Raw genomic sequence first — 19,859 nt, 5'->3', positions numbered from 1 at the left:
GACAGCTTGGCTGTGCTGGGGCGTGAACCCCCGAGCTTCCCAGTAACCCAGAGCCTTAACCGCCAAACCACCACTGCCCCTCTACCACTCAATCACAGAGGTAAAGCAGAAAAGCATCTCAGAACACGCTGATGGCCTAAAACAGCAGAAACCAGATCGGGCTCCACTCCTGTCAACTAAGAACAGGAATCTGAGTCTTTAGTCGGCACGGGCTCACCCGAACTGGACAACTGAAGATTGGAAAAACATCACCACATCGTCTTTTTCCATTCTTCAGCTGTCCCTATTAAAGTGGCCGGTTATCATTCTTAGACAGATTTCAATACAGCCTTATGGATGAAACTTGTTTCAAATAAAAGTTAATGCCCGTGTACACATTTACTTCATTTTACACATTTATTTATTTATACATTACGTATTGAATAAAATTACACATGTATGGGTCGCATACATGCCTGAAGGTACTGTTTTGTCAAAAATAGCCAGGGCAGTTTATTAGATAATCTCTGATTAGCATAAACATAGCCAGAGAGCATATTTCTTTAATAAGATGAACACCCGCTCAACAGAAATATAATCCACTATTGCTGCGCTAATCAAATGTCAGTCATTGCCAAGTCTCCAAGTGTACCCACGAGGCTCCCAGTCAAATCAACTGCTGCCTAAATGACGACGACCTTTTATTAGATTCCCAGTTCATTAAAGTGCACCTATTATGGTTTTTCGAATATTACCATTCATGGAGCGTGTTAAAGAGCTGTTTGTGAATGTAAAAAGTCTGCAAAAAATTTCAAAAATCAAAGCGCACGACAAACGGAGTTTTCGACTCCCAAAAGAAGGAACCGATTCTGAACAGCTGAAACGAGTAGTTAGTGATTCCAGACTTTACTTCCTGTACTAACCTACGTAGGTTTGTAACAAAAAGCCCCGCCTCTGGTCTTCATTGCTGACAGAGGTAAACCAATCACAAGAGACTGGGACGTCTGACCAATCAGAGCAGAGTATGCTCTCTGAAAGGAGGAGTTTAGAACGAATCCTTCAGAACGGATCATTTAACGAGTCGTTTGTGACACTGGGGGGAAAAAGGTAATGCTGCAGTTTAAATTATGAGCACATTAAAGGGTTTTTTGACCTCGGATGCATGTAAATATATTGCATGAGACCTTTAAAACAAAATTAGACACGTTTCAAAACCATAATAGGTGCCTTTAATGTAATAAAAGAAATAAGAATGCTCAAACTGTCGAAAACTAACAGGAAGCAAGACTTGCAAGTGGCCAGATATGGATGTGTTTATCTTGTTTTGTTTTTTTCAATACGATTTTGATTTGAATAGTAAAATGAGCATTCAGCACAGTTTTTCCAATTTCATATATAAATCTCTCATCAAGATATTAAACGATGGACCTCTCTGATCAAGCTGGATATAAACGAATGTATTCGGAAATCGTTCACAGGAGCATTTTCACAAGAAATGTGGTACTCATGAAAAACCAGTTAGCTCCCGAGTGAGTGCAATTCCATGTCCAGGAAACGTGGAGAGAAAATGAATTTAGTTGGTGTCTTATTCATCACCTCACACTTTTAAAAGCCGCACACGAGGTGTGTCAGGCTAGAGCTGAAACTAAACTGCAGTGTGGCAGATCTCCAGATCTCACGGTTAGGCATCCTTGCAGTGTACGTGATTGAATTCTGCTGGAACATAATCGTGTTTGCTCAACATTCCCAGAACAAGGTTTATTTATCAGAGAATGATTGTCTTCCTTCTGCTGTCTTGCTTCCTAGTGAAATGATTATATATTCCAGTACATAAACTAATCAGAGCTAATATGTCCGTCTGTAACAAAATGCACACTACGACATAGCTGCCAAGAACAGGACGTCCTTCCAAAATTTACAAAAAGACAAGACAAAAACTTACCAGGGAGGCTGCCAAGAGACCAACAGCAACACTGAATTCTTACCTGCATTTGGTTCATATAGCCTGAGTGTAAGTGTGGTGCAGCTCAAACAACATGAAAAAAAAATATAAATACCATTTTGGCCTGTTCTCACGGTGGATAAAGTACAATAACCAGGAGTCTGGTAACTTGTCACCTTCTTATCTGATTCTTAAAACAAATCCATCATTGCTACCTGTATGGTCTCCTTTTTCTGCACAGGCTCCTGGGTAATGTAGTCTACTGGGAGGTCGTCAGCGTCCACGCCCACAGCTACGTCTACGGTTTCCCGGAGCGAAAGTTGGCTGCTGCCGCAGTTTCTGTAGAGCTGCAGCAGGTCAGGAGGTTTGGGAATGTTCAAACCCACGTCATCCCACAACTCAAAATCCTACGCACACAACAAACAGGAACACACACACTTTTGATGTTATGAAGATTGCAGTAACATTGCGAGTGCATAAATTATGACATTATGTATATATGTATATGTATATGTATATATATATATATATATATATATATATATATATATATATATATATATATATATATATATAAAACATTCTAAACATTTAACATCCTGATCATTAAATTTAAAAAATAATTGAAAAAAAAAAAAAAGACAGAACTAATATGGCACTTTCATTACACACAGTTCGACTCCATTCAACTATGTGACTTGTGATGGCACCAAGACTAATTTAGAGGTTTAACAGTAACGGAAGATGAATCCTTACGGAATCACAACTTAAACTTTTTTATTAATTTTTTTAAAATCTGTAAATAATTTTGCTATCAATATTACCCAGGTCCATCTTACAACACTACAAAACAGCAAATAGTTCGGGGGGGGGGGGGGGGGTGAATACTTATGCAAAGCCCTTCAGACTATTGCCATGTGCCTAGATACATAAATAAGCTTTACTAAACATTACCTGATCATCATTTTCATCAGAGAAGGTGATGGATGACAGCTTGTATTCATTTTTTAATAAATACTCGTTCACTAAAAAATTTAAGGCCCGTTTCTCCAGGGGGCGGATGGGTTCCTAGAGTGGAAAAATATCAGTTAGACGTGCTGAATTGCTTGTGAGGTTTGAGGATTTTTTTTTTTTAAAGCAAAAAGTAATAAAATTTGGCTTAAAGTTAATCCTTTCAATATTGACAGAAAAGAGGCTGACCTGAATTTCAGGACTGGATTTGAAGTTTTTGCGCTCTTGGGAGGGGATTTCACACTCTAAGCGTGAAAGAGAGAGGGAGAGAGAGAGAGACAGAGAAAGACAATTGGCATGTGAATGGACACACTGCCCTCAGGAGCGAGTCAGGCTCCTACAGCAGTAAGCACCGAAGTGTGTGAGAAGTTGTAAAGTACGCCACCTGCAGCCTGAGTCAGGTTGGTGCGCAGAGCCTGAATGGTCTCCTTGGCTTTCCGTAATTCAAACTCCAGAACTGGGCCGAGGGAGGGGGTGGGTCACCACACGCAAACACACGCAAACACACACACACACACACACACACACACACACACACACACACACAAGCATCCAACCAAGAGAAAGGCACAACCAAAAGAACAAAGTATGGCAATGAAAAACAGATGAAGAAAGAAATAAAATACAAGATTTGTAAGAAAAAAAACAGGCAGAACCGAAACAGGGACATGCACACTATGGATCTAATGAACGCATGCAGCAGAGATTGCTGGGACAGCTGGCAAAATTTCACACGCAGCACTTTTTTATTTATTTATTTTTATAATAAATATTATTTTTAATGATTCAGCTATCTGCTGTCTGACCCAGGATTTTTACAGAACTAGAAAGTCAAATGGGAAGAAAAAAGAAAAAGAAAACAAAAAAAAAGCACTTTCATAGTTGTATCCACTATCCTAGCGATGTTTTGAAATAAGAACGCCACCATCGTAGCCATTTACCACCAAATCGTGCTGATGCCTAAGCTGGAACCTTTCTGCACGGTTCTACTACCAGTTTCTTTCCCCAAGAAGCAATGAGATCAGAAGTCATTAAATTATGACGTGTGCTGTGAGGGAGGGTCTAAAAGCAACTGCTGCAAAAAAAATAATTAAATAAATAAAGTAAACAAAATGAATACTGCAACTTTTCTTAGAGCGGCTACACTCTGTATAAAAAGCTAAAAGCATTGTAAAAATATATAAATGTGTAATTCCTGTCAATTGCAATACGTAAACAAAGTTAAGGTTTAGTTGAATAAGCCTAGTTGTAGGGCTTGTAACTAAAAGGTAAGTAACTGACAAAACTGAACAGCAACCACACTTAGCTTTTAATCATTAATGATCAGTTTATAAATAAGACAATTCAAAGTGGGTACCAGTCCCTCCAGGATTTCGTGATTTTGCCATCAGAGAAATGAATGCAAAAATCGAGCAAACTCCTCAATATTCAAAGGAGCTTGCAATTTTTCAGAATTACTGCAGATTTTCTGCAGATTCGGGCCGAGACGCGTCATGTGACATCACGACACCAAAGCCAAAAGCCCTCTTCGATTCACGTTCGTTGAACACGAGTACAGCTAAAATGTCTCATTTACCAACAAATATCACTGCGAAAGACAATTTTGTGCAAGTGCAATTTCAGCACTTCAAGTAGTTTTCTGCAAAAAAAAAAAAAAAAAAAAAAAAAAAAAAAAAAAAACAGCAGCAAAAAAAAAAACCTCCCAATAGAACTCCACGAAACCCGGTACAGACTGGGTTACGTTTTGATTCGTAATGACTATTCATATGACCACTTTTCATTAGAGCCCCAGTCGCTGAAGAGGCGGGACTTGTTTTGAATTGAAGCAGATAACAAACAAACAGTTCCTCCATCCAATCGTCTTTAAACATTCTGTTTACATCGGCAGAGAAAAAAAAAAAGCCGAACAAGCCATCGTGACTTCACAAATCAGATCAGATATTCAGGGTAAAAGTTTTTTTTTAAATCTAATCTAAAGACTGTGAAAACTTTCCTTTGTTGATGAACTACCTTATAAGCGATTCACTGCACAAGCTGCAATGGACGATCTGCTACAGTACCCATGACGGTTCATGTTTTAAAAAAAACCCAGATTCGTTGAAATATGACCAGTATTTTTCCTGCTGCAGTATTTTCTAGCTCTCAGTTCTAGGACTCAGTTCTGAAATACTCTACTAGGACCTCATCTGAACTGCAGTCCACCAGTTGATGACCCCTACACTTTAGGAAACTTTGGATAGTAAAATATGGTCCATAAAGACACAAGTACTACTTGTAAAATCCTACACGACCACTACTGTATACACAGTTCATTTGTAAACGTCCGCATTCGGTTACGTAACAATCCAGCTCTTAATCCAATCAAAACCTGGGTCACTTCCTAAAAAAAAAGTTTCAGCACCAGCACCAGCACCGTGTCGGTGGAAATGTGTATGTGAAGGGCATGACACTAGCACAAATTGACAAAAGTCAACTCTTCCAACTTTTCATTGCTTTGTTAAACGGTTCAATTAAACCAAAAAAAAAAAAATAAAAATAACGTGGTCTTCCTATGACTCAAACTCCTATAGTACACATCTATCAATACCGTGCATTTAATTATAAGCAACGTAGCATCGAACATTTTCCCAATATGATATGTAAGATCTGCCGGAGCCTGCAGCAATCTTGCTACAGCAGCCTTTTCTGAGAAAAAGCACTGGGAGAAGAAGCATGAAGGGGAGAAGACACTTGGCATACCTGTGCACTGGAGATCTGCAGAGAACGCCCAAGGCCTGGATTAAATGCTACAGCTAAAGCTTCCTCAAACCAGTACTTACTTCAAGATTGTACTAAAGAACCTATTACAAAAGCTAGATGGGCTGGAGCTGTGTGGACGAGAGAGAGAGAGAGAAATACGACTAGGACCAGGAAGAATTCCTCTGCAGATCAGTAGAGCACAGGATGCAGACTGAACGAATGGCAAAACTTAAAAGCAAGCAAAAATAAGTGGCAAGTCTGGATGGTTCAACACAGCAAGGAGGGGGAGGGGGGGGGGACAAAAACTGGTGTTGGGACTCATCAGAAAGCCAGAAAACCCCAGGTCAGACAGCCAGGGCTGTTAGATTAGGAAAATTGGCTGTAAGTGTCCAATCGTGACTTTGACAATAGACAGGCTTTCTCTGCTGCAAGGTTCCTAAATCCCTCGACTTAGCGATGACAAACTAGAGTTCTACGTACACAATTTTTACTAGGAAAAATATACAATTGTTATTTGCTATACAGTAAGTATGAAAATTAGAGTTTTGGTCGAATCATAAAAAAATAGGCCACATTTAAAGAATAATTAACAATTATTTAAACAACACTCTAAAATTGGATCTGCTTATACAATACAATAGAATACTCGCTCTGGGATGTGGAAAAAAAAAAAAAAGTGTGTATAGAAATACTAAATAATACTGAGACAAAGCTCACAAGTCGCCCTCCATCTCAGTACGTTTCTGCTGCACCCCTATCAGGCCTCATGTCCTGATCAGATTCGTTACTGTGCCATTGGAGAACATTTTCTCATAAATCAAGCATATGTCAGTCTGGCTCAGTTGTAATCCTTGGCCTTTTAATCAAGACCTTAATTAAGAAAAAGCACAGCAAAAACTAGCCAAGTGTTTGTTAAAGAACAACTGCAAGGCAGAGCAAGAGTTATAAACTGCTGATAAAAACCAAAATAAGAAGCAGGATTAATTATAACAGCACAGAGCTCAATAACAGCACATCGTTCGGTGTGTATTTGCTGTATCGAGTTGTCCGATCGTTCTAGTGAAGCTGTAGTTTTTGTACATTGCTCTGGTCTTACGCAAGATTTGCACTATGTGTAGTGAACTGAAGCGATCCTGGAGGCTCCATATTTCCTCCCACTGTATACCTAAGCCTGTCATGGTTATTATATAAAAATCGCTAGACTGCACAAACAAATGCTTCATACACATATTTAGGTGGTTATTATTATGACTATTCGTTCTGTTACAAGAAAACGAATATTGTAATAGATACTGATTACCGTAAAAGCGCCTTCATCTATTATAACAATACGATATTTTTTGCCTAATATGGAGAGCGCGAGAATATAAAATTGGCTTCATTATTACCTGGTAGATTACAAGTTAAACACGTCACCCATAGAAAGAGGAACCTAACCAGTAAAAGTGTTGCTCGAGCAATAATCTGTGAATTTAATTATCTTATTAAAACGTTTTCATTGGAATTTTTGGCCCCTCCATGGGTTCGGCCTGCTCATCATCTTCAAAGAATGAGTACATTGTGCTGAATGAGGCTCGAGCTGAAAGCGTTCAGTGAAGCACGCCGCTGTCGGCCTCATCATCATTCAGAACAACTGAGCACCACGTGGACGCTGCTGTGACCAAGAACGGAGAAGCACTAATGTTCCCTGAAGGTCTTGCAAAGATGTTTTAAAGTGACTGTAACAGTAATATCGGATGCGGACTTCATGGACAACTCCGAATAAAAGAAAAAACAGTAAATATCTTAAAAAGGTTTGCCAGGGTTGACATTTCTGGATGATGAACAACCCTTGAGCCATCTTTTGATGGCTTATGATGAGCACAGTGTGTACTGCCCTATTGCACTTGTTCCCTTACGCACTACACTTACCCGCCACCCTGTCGTCCGACTCCCTGTTCCCGTCGTCCGAGTACCGCGTGAAATCCAACGAGTCCAGCGTGCTGATGCTGCCAGCCCGATCTGCAAAGAAGGAAAAATCAGTTACATCAGCATCTCTCTCACTCCTCCAGTCTAAATGTCGTCATCTACGTTCATAATCTAAAAACAATTCATCGAACATAATTTAGCCCTTATGCCAAATGTAGTCAGTCAACAAAAATATATATATTTGCTGTCCTGTGTTTGCTTCTTTAGTTCTCCAATATAGCTACGTGACTAACGTAGCTAAGAAGTAAGGAACGTCGATCCCACCCAAAATATGTTCCATAAATAAAAACTATATACCTCATATATTTATATAATTGCTTCAGATAACACATTTAGGAGTGCAAAGGATGCCAAGTTGTGCCAAATAAGATAAGATTTCAGTAAGTGTGCTAAGTGTGTGTCCTAATCCATAACAATATGTCTGTGTGACATTACCAGTGAAGTGGATGCGATATGAGGCAGATATTTACAGAAAATTATTTTGGGTGAAACAGACTTCCATTGGGGAAAGAAATGAAACGAAATGAGATGGACTCTGATTATGAAAGTGGACATAAATGCACACACTACTGAATTTACCACAGCAGTGATAAGGAAGAGTTGTTGCCTTAGTATCGTAGTGTTGGCAAATCTATGTGTAGGTGTGACCTGAATAGCAGTATTAGCTGGCATATCAGCTAGTAGCACCATGCAATTCTGTCTCTGGGTGTTATTGTAATGCACTACTGCCAAAATCTAAAACCTACATATCATTGTATTAAACAGTAGAGTAGAGTTTGGATACTGACCTAATCAGCATCTCAATAGCATATTACATTATACACTGAATAGCGCAGAATAGCTTCCATGTGTCAGAACAGGCACAGGTATTAAAACCCAAAACATCCAATATTATATTCAGATATACAAGATAATATCTGATATGACTGAATGCAAAAAGCATCCACATTTCAATTTCCAGCGGTTTAAGTATGTTATCCTGGTGTTAATAGTACTTCACAACTCAGGAAATATCTCAGTGTGAACACACTACTCAAAATAAAAGTACATGACATATACCATTTGAGACACATCCCTGGCTTAGTCATCTACTTGCGCTACTGAAAACATGAACATTTCCACTAATCTATATCAAACATTACAAATGACAGATAGATATACAGGATACTATAAACCAGTGGTTCGCAAAGTTATTTTAGCTTTTGTGGAGAGTAACTGTCACTATACCTCCTGTTTAGCCTGGTCGTTCACAAAAGTTCAGTTCATATGAAAATATGAATTCAAAACTCATGTTAAAGTGCACCTATTATGTTTTCTCAAATATTTCATTTAATGTAGCGTGTTATAGAGCTGTTTGTGAATGTAAAAAGTCTGCAAAGTTTCAAAAGTCAAAGCGCACGACAAACAGAGTTATCGACTCCCGAAAAAAGGAACCGATTCTGAACAGCTGAAACGAGTCATTAGTGATTCCAGACTTTACTTCCTGTACAAACCTACGTAGGTTTGTAACAAAAAAAAAAAAACCCTCTGGTATTCATAGGCTGCTCGTTGACAGCGGTAGACCAATCACAACAGACTGGGACATCTGACCAATCAGATTAGAGTATGCTCTCTTAAAGGAGGAGTTTAGAATGAATCCTTTAGAACGGATCATTTAACGAGTCGTTTGTGACACTTGGCCAGAGGGGGGGTTAAATTATGAGCACATTAAAGTGTTTTTTTTTTTTTTTTTTTACCTTAGATGCATGTAAATCTATTGTATGAGATTTTTAAAACAAAATTAAACATTTCAAAACCATAATAGGTGCACAAGCTTCCACTGTGTCATGCCTCTTGTCCTCTTGTGCATCTTTTATGAGAAGAGAAACAGTTGTATACAGTATTATGGAAATAATACAACATCATGAAATCTCTTGAAACTGGGCTTTATTCAGACAGTGACTGACGTAGCCTTGTTCCTGCTATATTTGAACGTTACATATGAAAATAGTGACTGACCTATACATTTCAACTGTTAAGCTCCAATTATCAAAAATGAACAACCAAGAGTGTACTTCCTTTAGCTTTTGGTCAGACTTCCTGTCAGGTTTACTCATGTTAAATAACTGGCTAATAAAATTTTCACTTTGATATATGAACGAGGCCACATCAAGCATTTCTGAGTAGACATAGTTTTATGATTGCATTCAAAACATTTTCTAAAATGCCCTGTCAAGTTAGCTTATTACGGCCAGCTAGATAGCATCAGCAGTGACTATTATAAACATTTATGAATATAACTTGTCCTTTCACAGTTACTGTCAGGTTAGTTTACGTTATCCTGTTGACCATCAATAAAGATTAGGAACATTTATGAATGTTATACATACAAATTTCTCTCAGAAATCCTGTCAGGCTAGCTCAGATTATTTAGCTGGCTAACATTTATAGTGAATAACTGGAGCATTTAAAAATATGGCTTAAAATTTCTCTCACAAATCCTGTCAAGCTGGATCGGGTTATCTAGCTGGCTAACATTTACAGTGAATGACTGAAGCATTTAAAAATATGGCTTAAAATTTCTCTCACAAATCCTGTCAGGCTAGCTCGGGATATCTAGTTGGCAAACATTTATAGTGAATACCTGAAGCATTTAAAAATATGGCTTAAAATTTCTCTCAGAAATCCTATCAGGCTAGCTCGGGTTATCTAGCTGGCTAATATTTACAGTGAATAATATGAATATTTAAGCATATGTCTTCCAATGGTTATCACAGTTACCATAACAGTCTTGCTATTTGGTATTTAGTTCTGAAGGTAGCTAGATTGTCACCTAGCATTATTAGATTTTAGGCTATTTCTTTAGCTAACATCCATCCCTGAAACATTCCACTGAACATTCCACTGATAAACTGAACTCATTTTAAAGTCAAAACAAGATCATGTCAGTGGCAAAAGTGGCATATCACGAATACACATAGTCTGACACTTCCTATCTGAATTTGGCCACTGAGTGATGTGGTGACTTTAGCAGTTCAGGGACACAAGGAAGAAAATCGAAGATAGGACTGTGAAGTAAAACGCAATACGCGTAAATCACTTCCAGATACAAGGTAACGTGTGTGAAATGGGCGAATTATGTCCTTTAATTTGCCATTCAGGTCTGGGTCAAATTCATAAACAGCTGATAAATGTACCAACTAATGAGAAAACACTAACAGCTTTGCTTATGCTCGATGTAACAACAGTGTTAGCAGTGTAAAAGAAATAAAGGACCTTTATACCACACATTAGTTTAAGTTGGGTAAGAAAGCAGGTGTGAGTCATAATTGTAAGTCACTTGTACAAATTAAGGATGCACTAGGGCTTGGCAACATGACAATAGTTACACAATAATACTGATATCGTGATACCTTATGCCAAAATACACTTTTCTGTCATATTGCAGGATCCTATAAAAACAAATTTAAATAGCAGTGGATTGGAAACAGCTGATTTCATGTTAGAATTTATTAAAATTCCATTAAAATAATAATAATAATAATAATAATAATAATAATTTCTATTCATAGACATAAAAGTTGTTGTTTTTTTGTAACATTACTGTTTTACTGCCATTTGGTTAGCAAACCATATACTGTATTGCGATACACATGAGCAAGTATCATAAAAAATTAAAATAAAATGTCTGCATGTATCGTGATTAGATATTTGTGTCATATCACCCACATCCAAAGCTGAGAAAGAAAACCTGAACCAGTACTACACTGACTGAACAACCCAGAAGACTACGACACCCAGAATCCAAATCTCCATCAGTCCCACAGGTGGACCTCTGCCAAGATGACCGTAAAAGCTCATTAACCAACATAGAGGGCTGAAAATTTTGCTCCTGACTATGTGTGACCATGTGTGCGTGTGCCATTCAACATGGTACGATTCAGCCGTGAAAGAGCAGGAGGAGGGGAGAACGCAAGAAGAGACGAGCCTGCTTTGATGACTAACACACAGATGCTCTGCACAAATGATCCAATTAGGACACACATTATGCTCCCAGCATTCGTTCAGCCGAGCTGCAAATCCCCATCTAATATTACTGAAGATTTTAACCTGTTTGTCAAACGAACATCTCTGTCCTTTATCTGCTAAAGTGGAATTAAATGTGTCATATTTTAGTATATTGTGACATATAATTTTATATATATATATATATATAAAATTTATTTATTTATTTTAAAGGAGATAACAGGATTAAAACACTAATTGTTTACATGGTGAGGTTTTTCGAAGGAGTCTCCAGTTTCAGCTCTTTGTAATAGTTTCTGTAGTTTGTAATTGTATCTTATTAACTTTTTTCTTAGGAGAGGCTGGTGAAAGAATGACAGTTTATAGCCATTATAATACAAGTGATAACTAGAACTAGCTTGTTTTTTCAAAAGCATTCTTTAAGAAATTAGACCCAGTTAGGTGAACATTACTTACGGGTATTTAGAAGACAAAACTGTAGTTTTAGTATTTAGGAGATCAGTGTTTATTTGTTATACAGTGTTTATTTGTTAGGATGCTATGCAATCACAGTGACTAGTGATGACTTTCAGGAACCGTAAATCGTGATACAACATACAAGTTGTGTGAAATTTCTTGAGAAAACAAAAATCATTCATGTTCAGATCTTTAACTGCATAATAAGCAGATAGTTAGATAAGGTAAGGTAGTTAGGTACTTTAGCTAGCTACTATTAAGGCTTTTACTTAATAGTACAGTCAGTAGTGTCATTTAGCTGACTCTGTTATCAAAAGCAAGGCAACGGGTTTAGATCCTAGCCTAATCACATCTAACGTGATTCAGAAATATATGTAACAAATCCACATTTGTTCAGCAGATACACTTCTCATGGCAAAAGCAATTATTTATCTACATTTATTCTACAATTATTGTATTGTTCATTTTTAAAAACCTTTCCAACTCTAAGTGACATTTTGGCAGATATTTCCTCCACACAAAAGAAGTGCGGCTGCGAGTGCAAGCCATCTGCTCCTCCTTAGCAGGATGTCAGCCTCACAGGAAGATGGCATGCGTTAGTAACAATAAAAGTGAAAAGATCCTGGCTTCAGTGCACAAAGCACACACAGGGCAAATTAGAAGAGCAAATATTCGGCCACTCTGGCCCCATAACAGATTGGTGGTGCAGTCCAGCTGTACCAGCTGTAGTAGTGCACAGCTAACAGTAGTGACGGGTAGTAAAGCTGAGAAGACAACCTATGGTGGTGAACTAGCCTATATGTTCGATGGGAAGTTATTTGACCAGCTAATGCTACTTGATAAGATAACAACACAATTTTGTGGTGCACTATATGTCCAGTACGGACAGAGCCAGATAATGCTTATGACAATGCTCATAGTCGAGAAAACCATCTTTGTACTGAATCATAAGCCCAAATGAGGAATCACTTGGGCATCTAATGCTAGTAACAGCCTAGAAGACATGTCATGATGTATTAAAAAAATGTATATAGTCCTCTTAGCTAGCAACCCAGTCAAGAGGACTATACTCTGCCATGCACTATATGCACAACAGGATGCCATTTGTGCAGCTAACGCTTGTTAAAAAGTAGCATAGCTGAGAAGATGTAGTCTAAGCAGTGCACTTTATGTCCAGTGTGGAGTCATTTGAGCAGCTTATACTAGTGACACAGTGTAACACAACTGACAGTTTAACAATGCTGACACAGTGCAACACAACGCTGACACAGTGTAACACAACGCTGACACAGTGTAACACAACGCTGACACAGTGTAACAATGCTGACATTGCAACACCGCTGACAGTTTAATAGCGTTGGCACAGTGTAATACTGCCGACACAGTGTAACACAACGCTGACAGTTTAATAGCACTGACACAGCGTAACACCGCCAACACAGCGTAACACCACTTACAGTTTAATAGCGTTGGAAGAGTTCAACACCGCCAACAGTGTAACACAGCCGCCAGTTTAACAGCACTTACACAGTGTAACACAGCTGCCAGTTTAACAGCACTGACAGTGTAACACAGCCGCCAGTTTAACAGCACTTACCCAGTGTAACACAGCCGCCAGTTTAACAGCACTTAGACAGTGTAACACAGCCGCCAGTTTAACAGCACTGACAGTGTAACACAGCCGCCAGTTTAACAGCACTTACACAGTAACACAGCCGCCAGTTTAACAGCACTTACACAGTGTAACACAGCCGCCAGTTTAACAGCACTTACCCAGTGTAACACAGCCGCCAGTTTAACAGCACTGACAGTGTAACACAGCCGCCAGTTTAACAGCACTGACAGTGTAACACAGCCGCCAGTTTAACAGCACTTACACAGAGTAACACAGCCGCCAGTTTAACAGCACTGACAGTGTAACACAGCCGCCAGTTTAACAGCACTAACAGTGTAACACAGCCGCCAGTTTAACAGCACTGACAGTGTAACACAGCCAACAAAGCATAACACAGGCGACAGTTTAACAGCACTTACATAGTGTAACACCGCGACAGTGTAACACAGCCGACAGTTTTAAATCACTCACACAATGAAACAGCACTTACACGGTGTCAAACCGATCACACTGTATAGGCCTACCTCAACCTACTGTACACACAGTGTAACATGAAAGACAAGCTATAACACAGTAGACACAACGTAACTATGCTGACGCAGTGACAGTGTAACACAGTGTAATACAGCTGACAGTGTGTAATATAGTGTAACACCGCTGACACAGCTGAGGCCTAAAAACCATGTAGCACACCACACAGAGGAGCACACGATGTCATGCACTATATGTCCACTTTATGTAGAGTCATTTGGGTGGCAGACTCAAAAAATTTGTGACAAGCAGCGCATGATTTATTTGCATCTCGTTTCCTTCTCCTGCAGGAACAGCGATGTCACCGGCTGATGAGGTCACTTCCTAGAAACCACCAGAACAGTAAGGAATAGTAGAGATTTTATGATGTAATTAATTTTGTGGGGTTTTTTTTTTTTTTTTTTAAACGCTAGAAAGCTCACAGAGCGATTCAACTGATCTCACACACACACACACACACACACACACACACACACACACACGCTTTCCCAGCATACGAGGGAATGATTGGCATCATTTTATTATATTACAGAAAGACACAGTATTCTATAGCGTCACACAATTTGTAACGACTGCTAAGTCACTTAAACCCCGATTATCACTGTCTTTACTGGGAAACGCTTTAATCGAACAAGTATTTTCACAGCATTCGAGGAAACCTGAACCACAGCCCTGTGCACTGTTATCTTACACCTGTACTGAAGTATGCTGTGGGTCAAACACTCCAATCACATGCATAACCTTGACAAGAACTCAGTAACAGTAGATGCAAGTGGAAATAATCAAAAGTCATGCTGTGAAAAGTAAACAAGAGTCAGAGAAGGACACGCCATCAGGAATAAACACACACACACACACACACACACACACACGTCTCAGCAGGAAGAATGACAGCAACTAGGAAAGACAGCTCACAATTACATCCCACACATACACACAAACTGCAAATCTTTCATCGCACATCGTTACGTACCGATCACGTGACCAGCCCCGTTTTTCTTTTTCTTTTTATCCAGCACCTGCATGGCTGGGATCAGTGAGGGGAAAACTCCACAGTGATCATCAGCAATACATACACATGAAACACAACCTAAAAGGAGATTCAGCTCTCATCTTCTTTTATAAAGATTCCTACATTCGGTGTGAAACAAGGGCTTCTGCACCCTATGTAGTGCACGATAAGGATCTGGTAGCAAATAACAGCTTTTATACCCTATGTAGTGCATTATAAATCCAACTCAGCTCTCTACTGCATATATAACTGATCTGTACAGGGTATAAAATAATAACCTTTGCACCCCAATATACCTCATATGGAAAAATCTGAGATTCATCCTTCACCTCCTTTTATAAATGAATAGCTCCTGCACCCTACGAAGTGCACTATGTGGCCAATAAAAAGCTATTTGGGAGTGAAAACGATCTTCTACACCCTATGTAGTGCCCCAGACGTCTTATAGGAAAACCTTTGCGATTCAGCTTTTGACTCTGAACGATAAAGGGAATGAAATAACTAGGGATGCACCGAAATGAAAATTCTTGGCTGAAACCGAATATAAAGAAAAACTTGGCCGAAGGCCGAATACCGAACACGTTTTTTCCATTTATTTTGCCATTTTTTTCACCACTGCATAAATTAAATAGTCAAAATGTGCTTTTTACTATTTTGTCTTGCTTTTCAAAGAAAAAAATTAATTACAAAAACTACAATTTCAAAATATTTATTTAACACTGACCATTTTTTTTTCATTCCAGCAGGCATAGGCTACCAACAAGGCACAATATAACTTTAAATAAATATATTAGTAAAATAAAAATATTTTGATGTGGTCATCTTTGAGCCCCCCTTGAATAGCCAATGTTAGGCCTATAACTGACTGCTGAAAGAATGGAACACTCTGTAGCCTACAACAAAAAAGTGCATTATAAGGTGCATTGACAAGAATGCAAAAAATGGTTCTATTGGGTTCTATACGGCTGATTATATTGGGGATATATACCGCTTGCGTCCCTGTACACCTCACGGAGTATTAGAGTAGATATAGTATAGTTAGATACGTAGTTAATGTTATGTTCCATGATAGATTTAGTTAGTTTAAACTATAGATTAGTTCATTTAGTCCCTGCTGGTTTCTCCGCTCCCAGTCCATAGTACTAGTTCCTGATTCTTGTTTTGTGTTTTGACTCTGTTTTCTGTGACCACGACTTTGATTCCTGCTTTGCCCCGTTTATGCCTGTTTGCCGATCGCCCGACCCTTTGCCGGTCTTGACTACGTTTTTTGGATTACGATTTTGATTTTGTCTGCCTGCCCTTAAATAAATACGTCTTTACCTTCTCCCGTACTCTACTCCCTTACGTCTCGCGACGTGACAGAATACTCCGGAACAGAAACAAAACAAACGCACGTGTCCACAGTAAACATCCGAAGAGCACGTAGCTCGTGCATGCGCGCACCCCCTCATCGAGGTCGTGACATTCGCCCGTCTCACTCTGGTTGCTAGGCTATTTGGTCGCGTCATCAAACACGTTATTGTTTGGTCAAATTTGTTCGGCCGAACACCGAAAATGCTTTTTTTTTTTTTGCTATTTTCGGCCGAATAATTTCGGTTGCTGAACATTCTGTGCATCCCTAGAAATAACGACTCCTGCGCCCTACGTAGTGCACTATATGCACACTATTGCCAGCAGGAAGCCATGTGGGATTTGTCTCCTTCATTACTCCCTTGTTTAAGTGGACTAGAATCATACATCCATGTAGTGCCCTAGGACTTATAGTAAACCAGTACAGGTTTAATTCCTTTTACCCTACACGGTGTATGAAACAAGAGCTCGTACACTCTCTGTAGTGCACTATACGGTGTATGTACTACATGGCCTGTCCCAAATCCCTATACAAGTGCACTAGATAAGAGCAAACAATGATTCTTACACTAGTGGACTCTTCTAGGTAATCATTTGCGAGTCCATGTTCGAAAACATTTCATTAGTGCACTACACTATGTGAAATAATAGCAGAGGCACCCTATGTAGTGCACTATATTTACCTGAAGTCCAATTAGAAGCCATTCGGGATTTGTCTCACTAATACCACTCATAAAAGTGCACTAGACAGGAGTGACACTTACACCTGATTTAGTGCTCTAGGACGTACAGAAAACAATCAAAAAGCACACTTTATATGATATGAAATGACAGCTCGTCCACACTTTGTAGTGCACTACATATATGTACTACACTGGGATTTGTCTCACACACAGGACTGGCACTTATACCTAATTAAGTGCCCCAGGACTTACAGAAAACAATCATAAGGACATTTTATATGGCCAGTAGCAAGCCATTTGGGATGTCTACATAATACCTAAAGAAAACGTTTGAGAGTCAGCTTTTGAATCCTTTTTAGAGCACTATAAAGGTAATGTCCAATTTGGGATATGTTTCTGTCCTCCCAGTACAAGTGCACTAGATCTGACTCTGACAGCTTATATATACATATATAGTCTTATACCTAAGCCTATATCCTACTAAGTGTACAGAGTATGTAATATTTTCTATACTGTTGTATACACTACATAGGGTATAATGATGATCCCTGCACTATGAGAAGTCTGCTCCATGTGGAACAGGAAGATTTTTGGGATTCAGGAACTGACATTTCTGATGTAAGTGAGTAAACGAGGCCAGACCGAGGTGTGAGACTTACTCAGAGCTCCTGCAGCACCGAGCCCGAGTCCCTGCTCCTTACAGGCGGGTGGTGTGGCGCTCTGCCGCTCGAAGTTGCCCGGGTTGGAGAAGTAATCGCGGAGCCTGGGCAGCTCCCTGCCGGCCTCCAGCAGCTCAGTGTGCAGCTCCAAGGCCGTGAGGATGTACTGATCTCGGAGGAGCTGCGCCGCGATCGCGTCCACGGACACCCGCGGGGGCTCAGCTCCACAGCCCGCCCCGGGGGCCGCACTTGTCCGTATGCTTGATAATAAAAGCGAGCCGGGATCCGCGCCAGTGGGCGGAGGGGAGAAGGGCCCGGGGCTCCGGCCTTGCGCCTCATCACTCGGGCTGCGCTGCTCGCTGTCACCGCCGTCGCGTCTCCGCCGCTCCGTTTCCTCCTCCGAGTCGCTCGCGTTAAACGGGTTGACGCTGTCCGCCGCCATTTTTTTAATTTTTTTTTTTAGGATTCCAGGAGAGGACGTGAGCCGCCGCGCCGGCTGATGGACTGAACGGCAGCGAGTTCGGTTCTGATCGGTGACAGTTTCAGAGATCCGCTCGGCTGAATAGCATTTCAACAGCAACACCGCTGTCGGAATTTGTGTCCCACCCGTATTCCGACATATCCCGCCTCCTCCTCTAGGATTGGTCGTATAAGTCATACTCAAAGAAGCCCGCTGATTGGACATCCCGCTGATTGGACATCCCGCTGGTTGGACGTTGAGATGAGATGCTGTATTATTAGTGACGCGTCCGCCATATTGACTGGTCCGATTCGACTGTAAAGCCAGTTCAATTATCAGCCAAATAAAATCATACGGATATACTTTCGTAACGTTTAGAATAATGTATTAGTAATTTTACTCTGCGTCACAACGTATGATTAGTTTAATTTGGACTAACACCATAGTTTGAATGTGAGGACAAAGCCCGTAAATGACCTATTTACAAACCCTAAAATTAGATGATATAATAAATATATCAAATTTGGTCCAGGTACGGTACTGTTATCTCAGTTGTTTTACTTTAATAACAAGTTCGCTGTCCAATCGGTGGAAGAATAGTACGTGTGAATTACTAACCAATCATAAAGAAGGAGGCGGGATTTACCGGAATACTGGTAGGGAAAAAATATAGGGCAACACCTGCCTCGGTTGTAAGAATTAGACGACTTCCATCTGTACCGGAAGTGACGTACCTTTCCCAGCGTTTACCAGATATGCTATACCTTATCAGATTGTCATTGAATCACTATTGCAAATATAATACGCACATTTTTGTCTTTCTTTTAAAAGCCTTTTCATATGTGTGTATTATTTATAGATATTAGATAATTAAGTATTTTTAAAGATATCATTATATATCATGTTTATAACGGTAGCAATTGAGTTGTTTAGGGCCGTTCACTTTTATTCACTGTGGCTTATTGCACCCTCTAGCGCCACTCTAATATACTGCAGTAATCCTTTAGCAGAAGCGGAAAGGATTTTTCAAATGAAAAGTTTCAAATTTTAGAAGCTGACTAGTCTTCTCGGTATCAAATTAAATAGAAAACAGAGGTGCGCTAAGCAGTGTATTTGATTGTTGTTGTGACTACTGCATTAGCGATGATAAAAAAAATCTAATAATTTATCTTATACCACAGACAAAGGTGTTGAATTTGTGAATCTGATTGGTCAGAAGGTAATTTCTGTATTAGTTTTCTAAAACAGCAACGCCAACTGTAAGATAAATCACGGGTTTATATTATATTGACGTCCTGGCGCTAATATGATGTCATTTTAATGACTTTGCGTGGTAACAGTAACTCTGTTGATTATTTTTCCCAATAATACTTCAACATCTTTTATTCCTTTACATAAACAGTGTAACCAGGACGTGTTTACGCTTTTATTGCTACAGTAATAACTTAC

General features: G+C 39.5%; 1 protein-coding gene across 6 annotated transcripts in view; it reads right to left on the bottom strand.

Moving 5' to 3' along the window:
- The window catches only part of relch (RAB11 binding and LisH domain, coiled-coil and HEAT repeat containing), a 59,212-nt gene extending 39,379 nt beyond the window's left edge, over window positions 1-19,833 (bottom strand). For 2 of the 6 annotated variants that reach the window (XM_053612213.1, XM_053612214.1), the window contains exons 1-6: window positions 17,951-19,805; window positions 7,583-7,672; window positions 3,318-3,389; window positions 3,122-3,177; window positions 2,876-2,989; window positions 2,137-2,328 (exon numbers count right to left, since the gene is read on the bottom strand). In XM_053612213.1, coding sequence (XP_053468188.1) covers window positions 2,137-2,328; window positions 2,876-2,989; window positions 3,122-3,177; window positions 3,318-3,389; window positions 7,583-7,672; window positions 17,951-18,635 — 1,209 coding nt within the window. In that variant the 5' untranslated portion in view covers window positions 18,636-19,805. Of the gene's footprint in view, window positions 1-2,136; window positions 2,329-2,875; window positions 2,990-3,121; window positions 3,178-3,317; window positions 3,390-7,582; window positions 7,673-17,950 lie in introns of all 6 variants that reach the window. The other 4 variants (XM_053612216.1, XM_053612217.1, XM_053612215.1 and 1 more) reach the window with 4 other exon arrangements.
- Window positions 19,834-19,859: the final 26 nt, after the last annotated feature.

Source organism: Ictalurus furcatus, chromosome 23 (assembly GCF_023375685.1).
Source record: "Ictalurus furcatus strain D&B chromosome 23, Billie_1.0, whole genome shotgun sequence".
NCBI lineage: Eukaryota > Metazoa > Chordata > Actinopteri > Siluriformes > Ictaluridae > Ictalurus > Ictalurus furcatus.
Note: the sequence above shows the minus strand (reverse complement) of the source record. Positions and strands in the feature narration are given on the sequence as shown.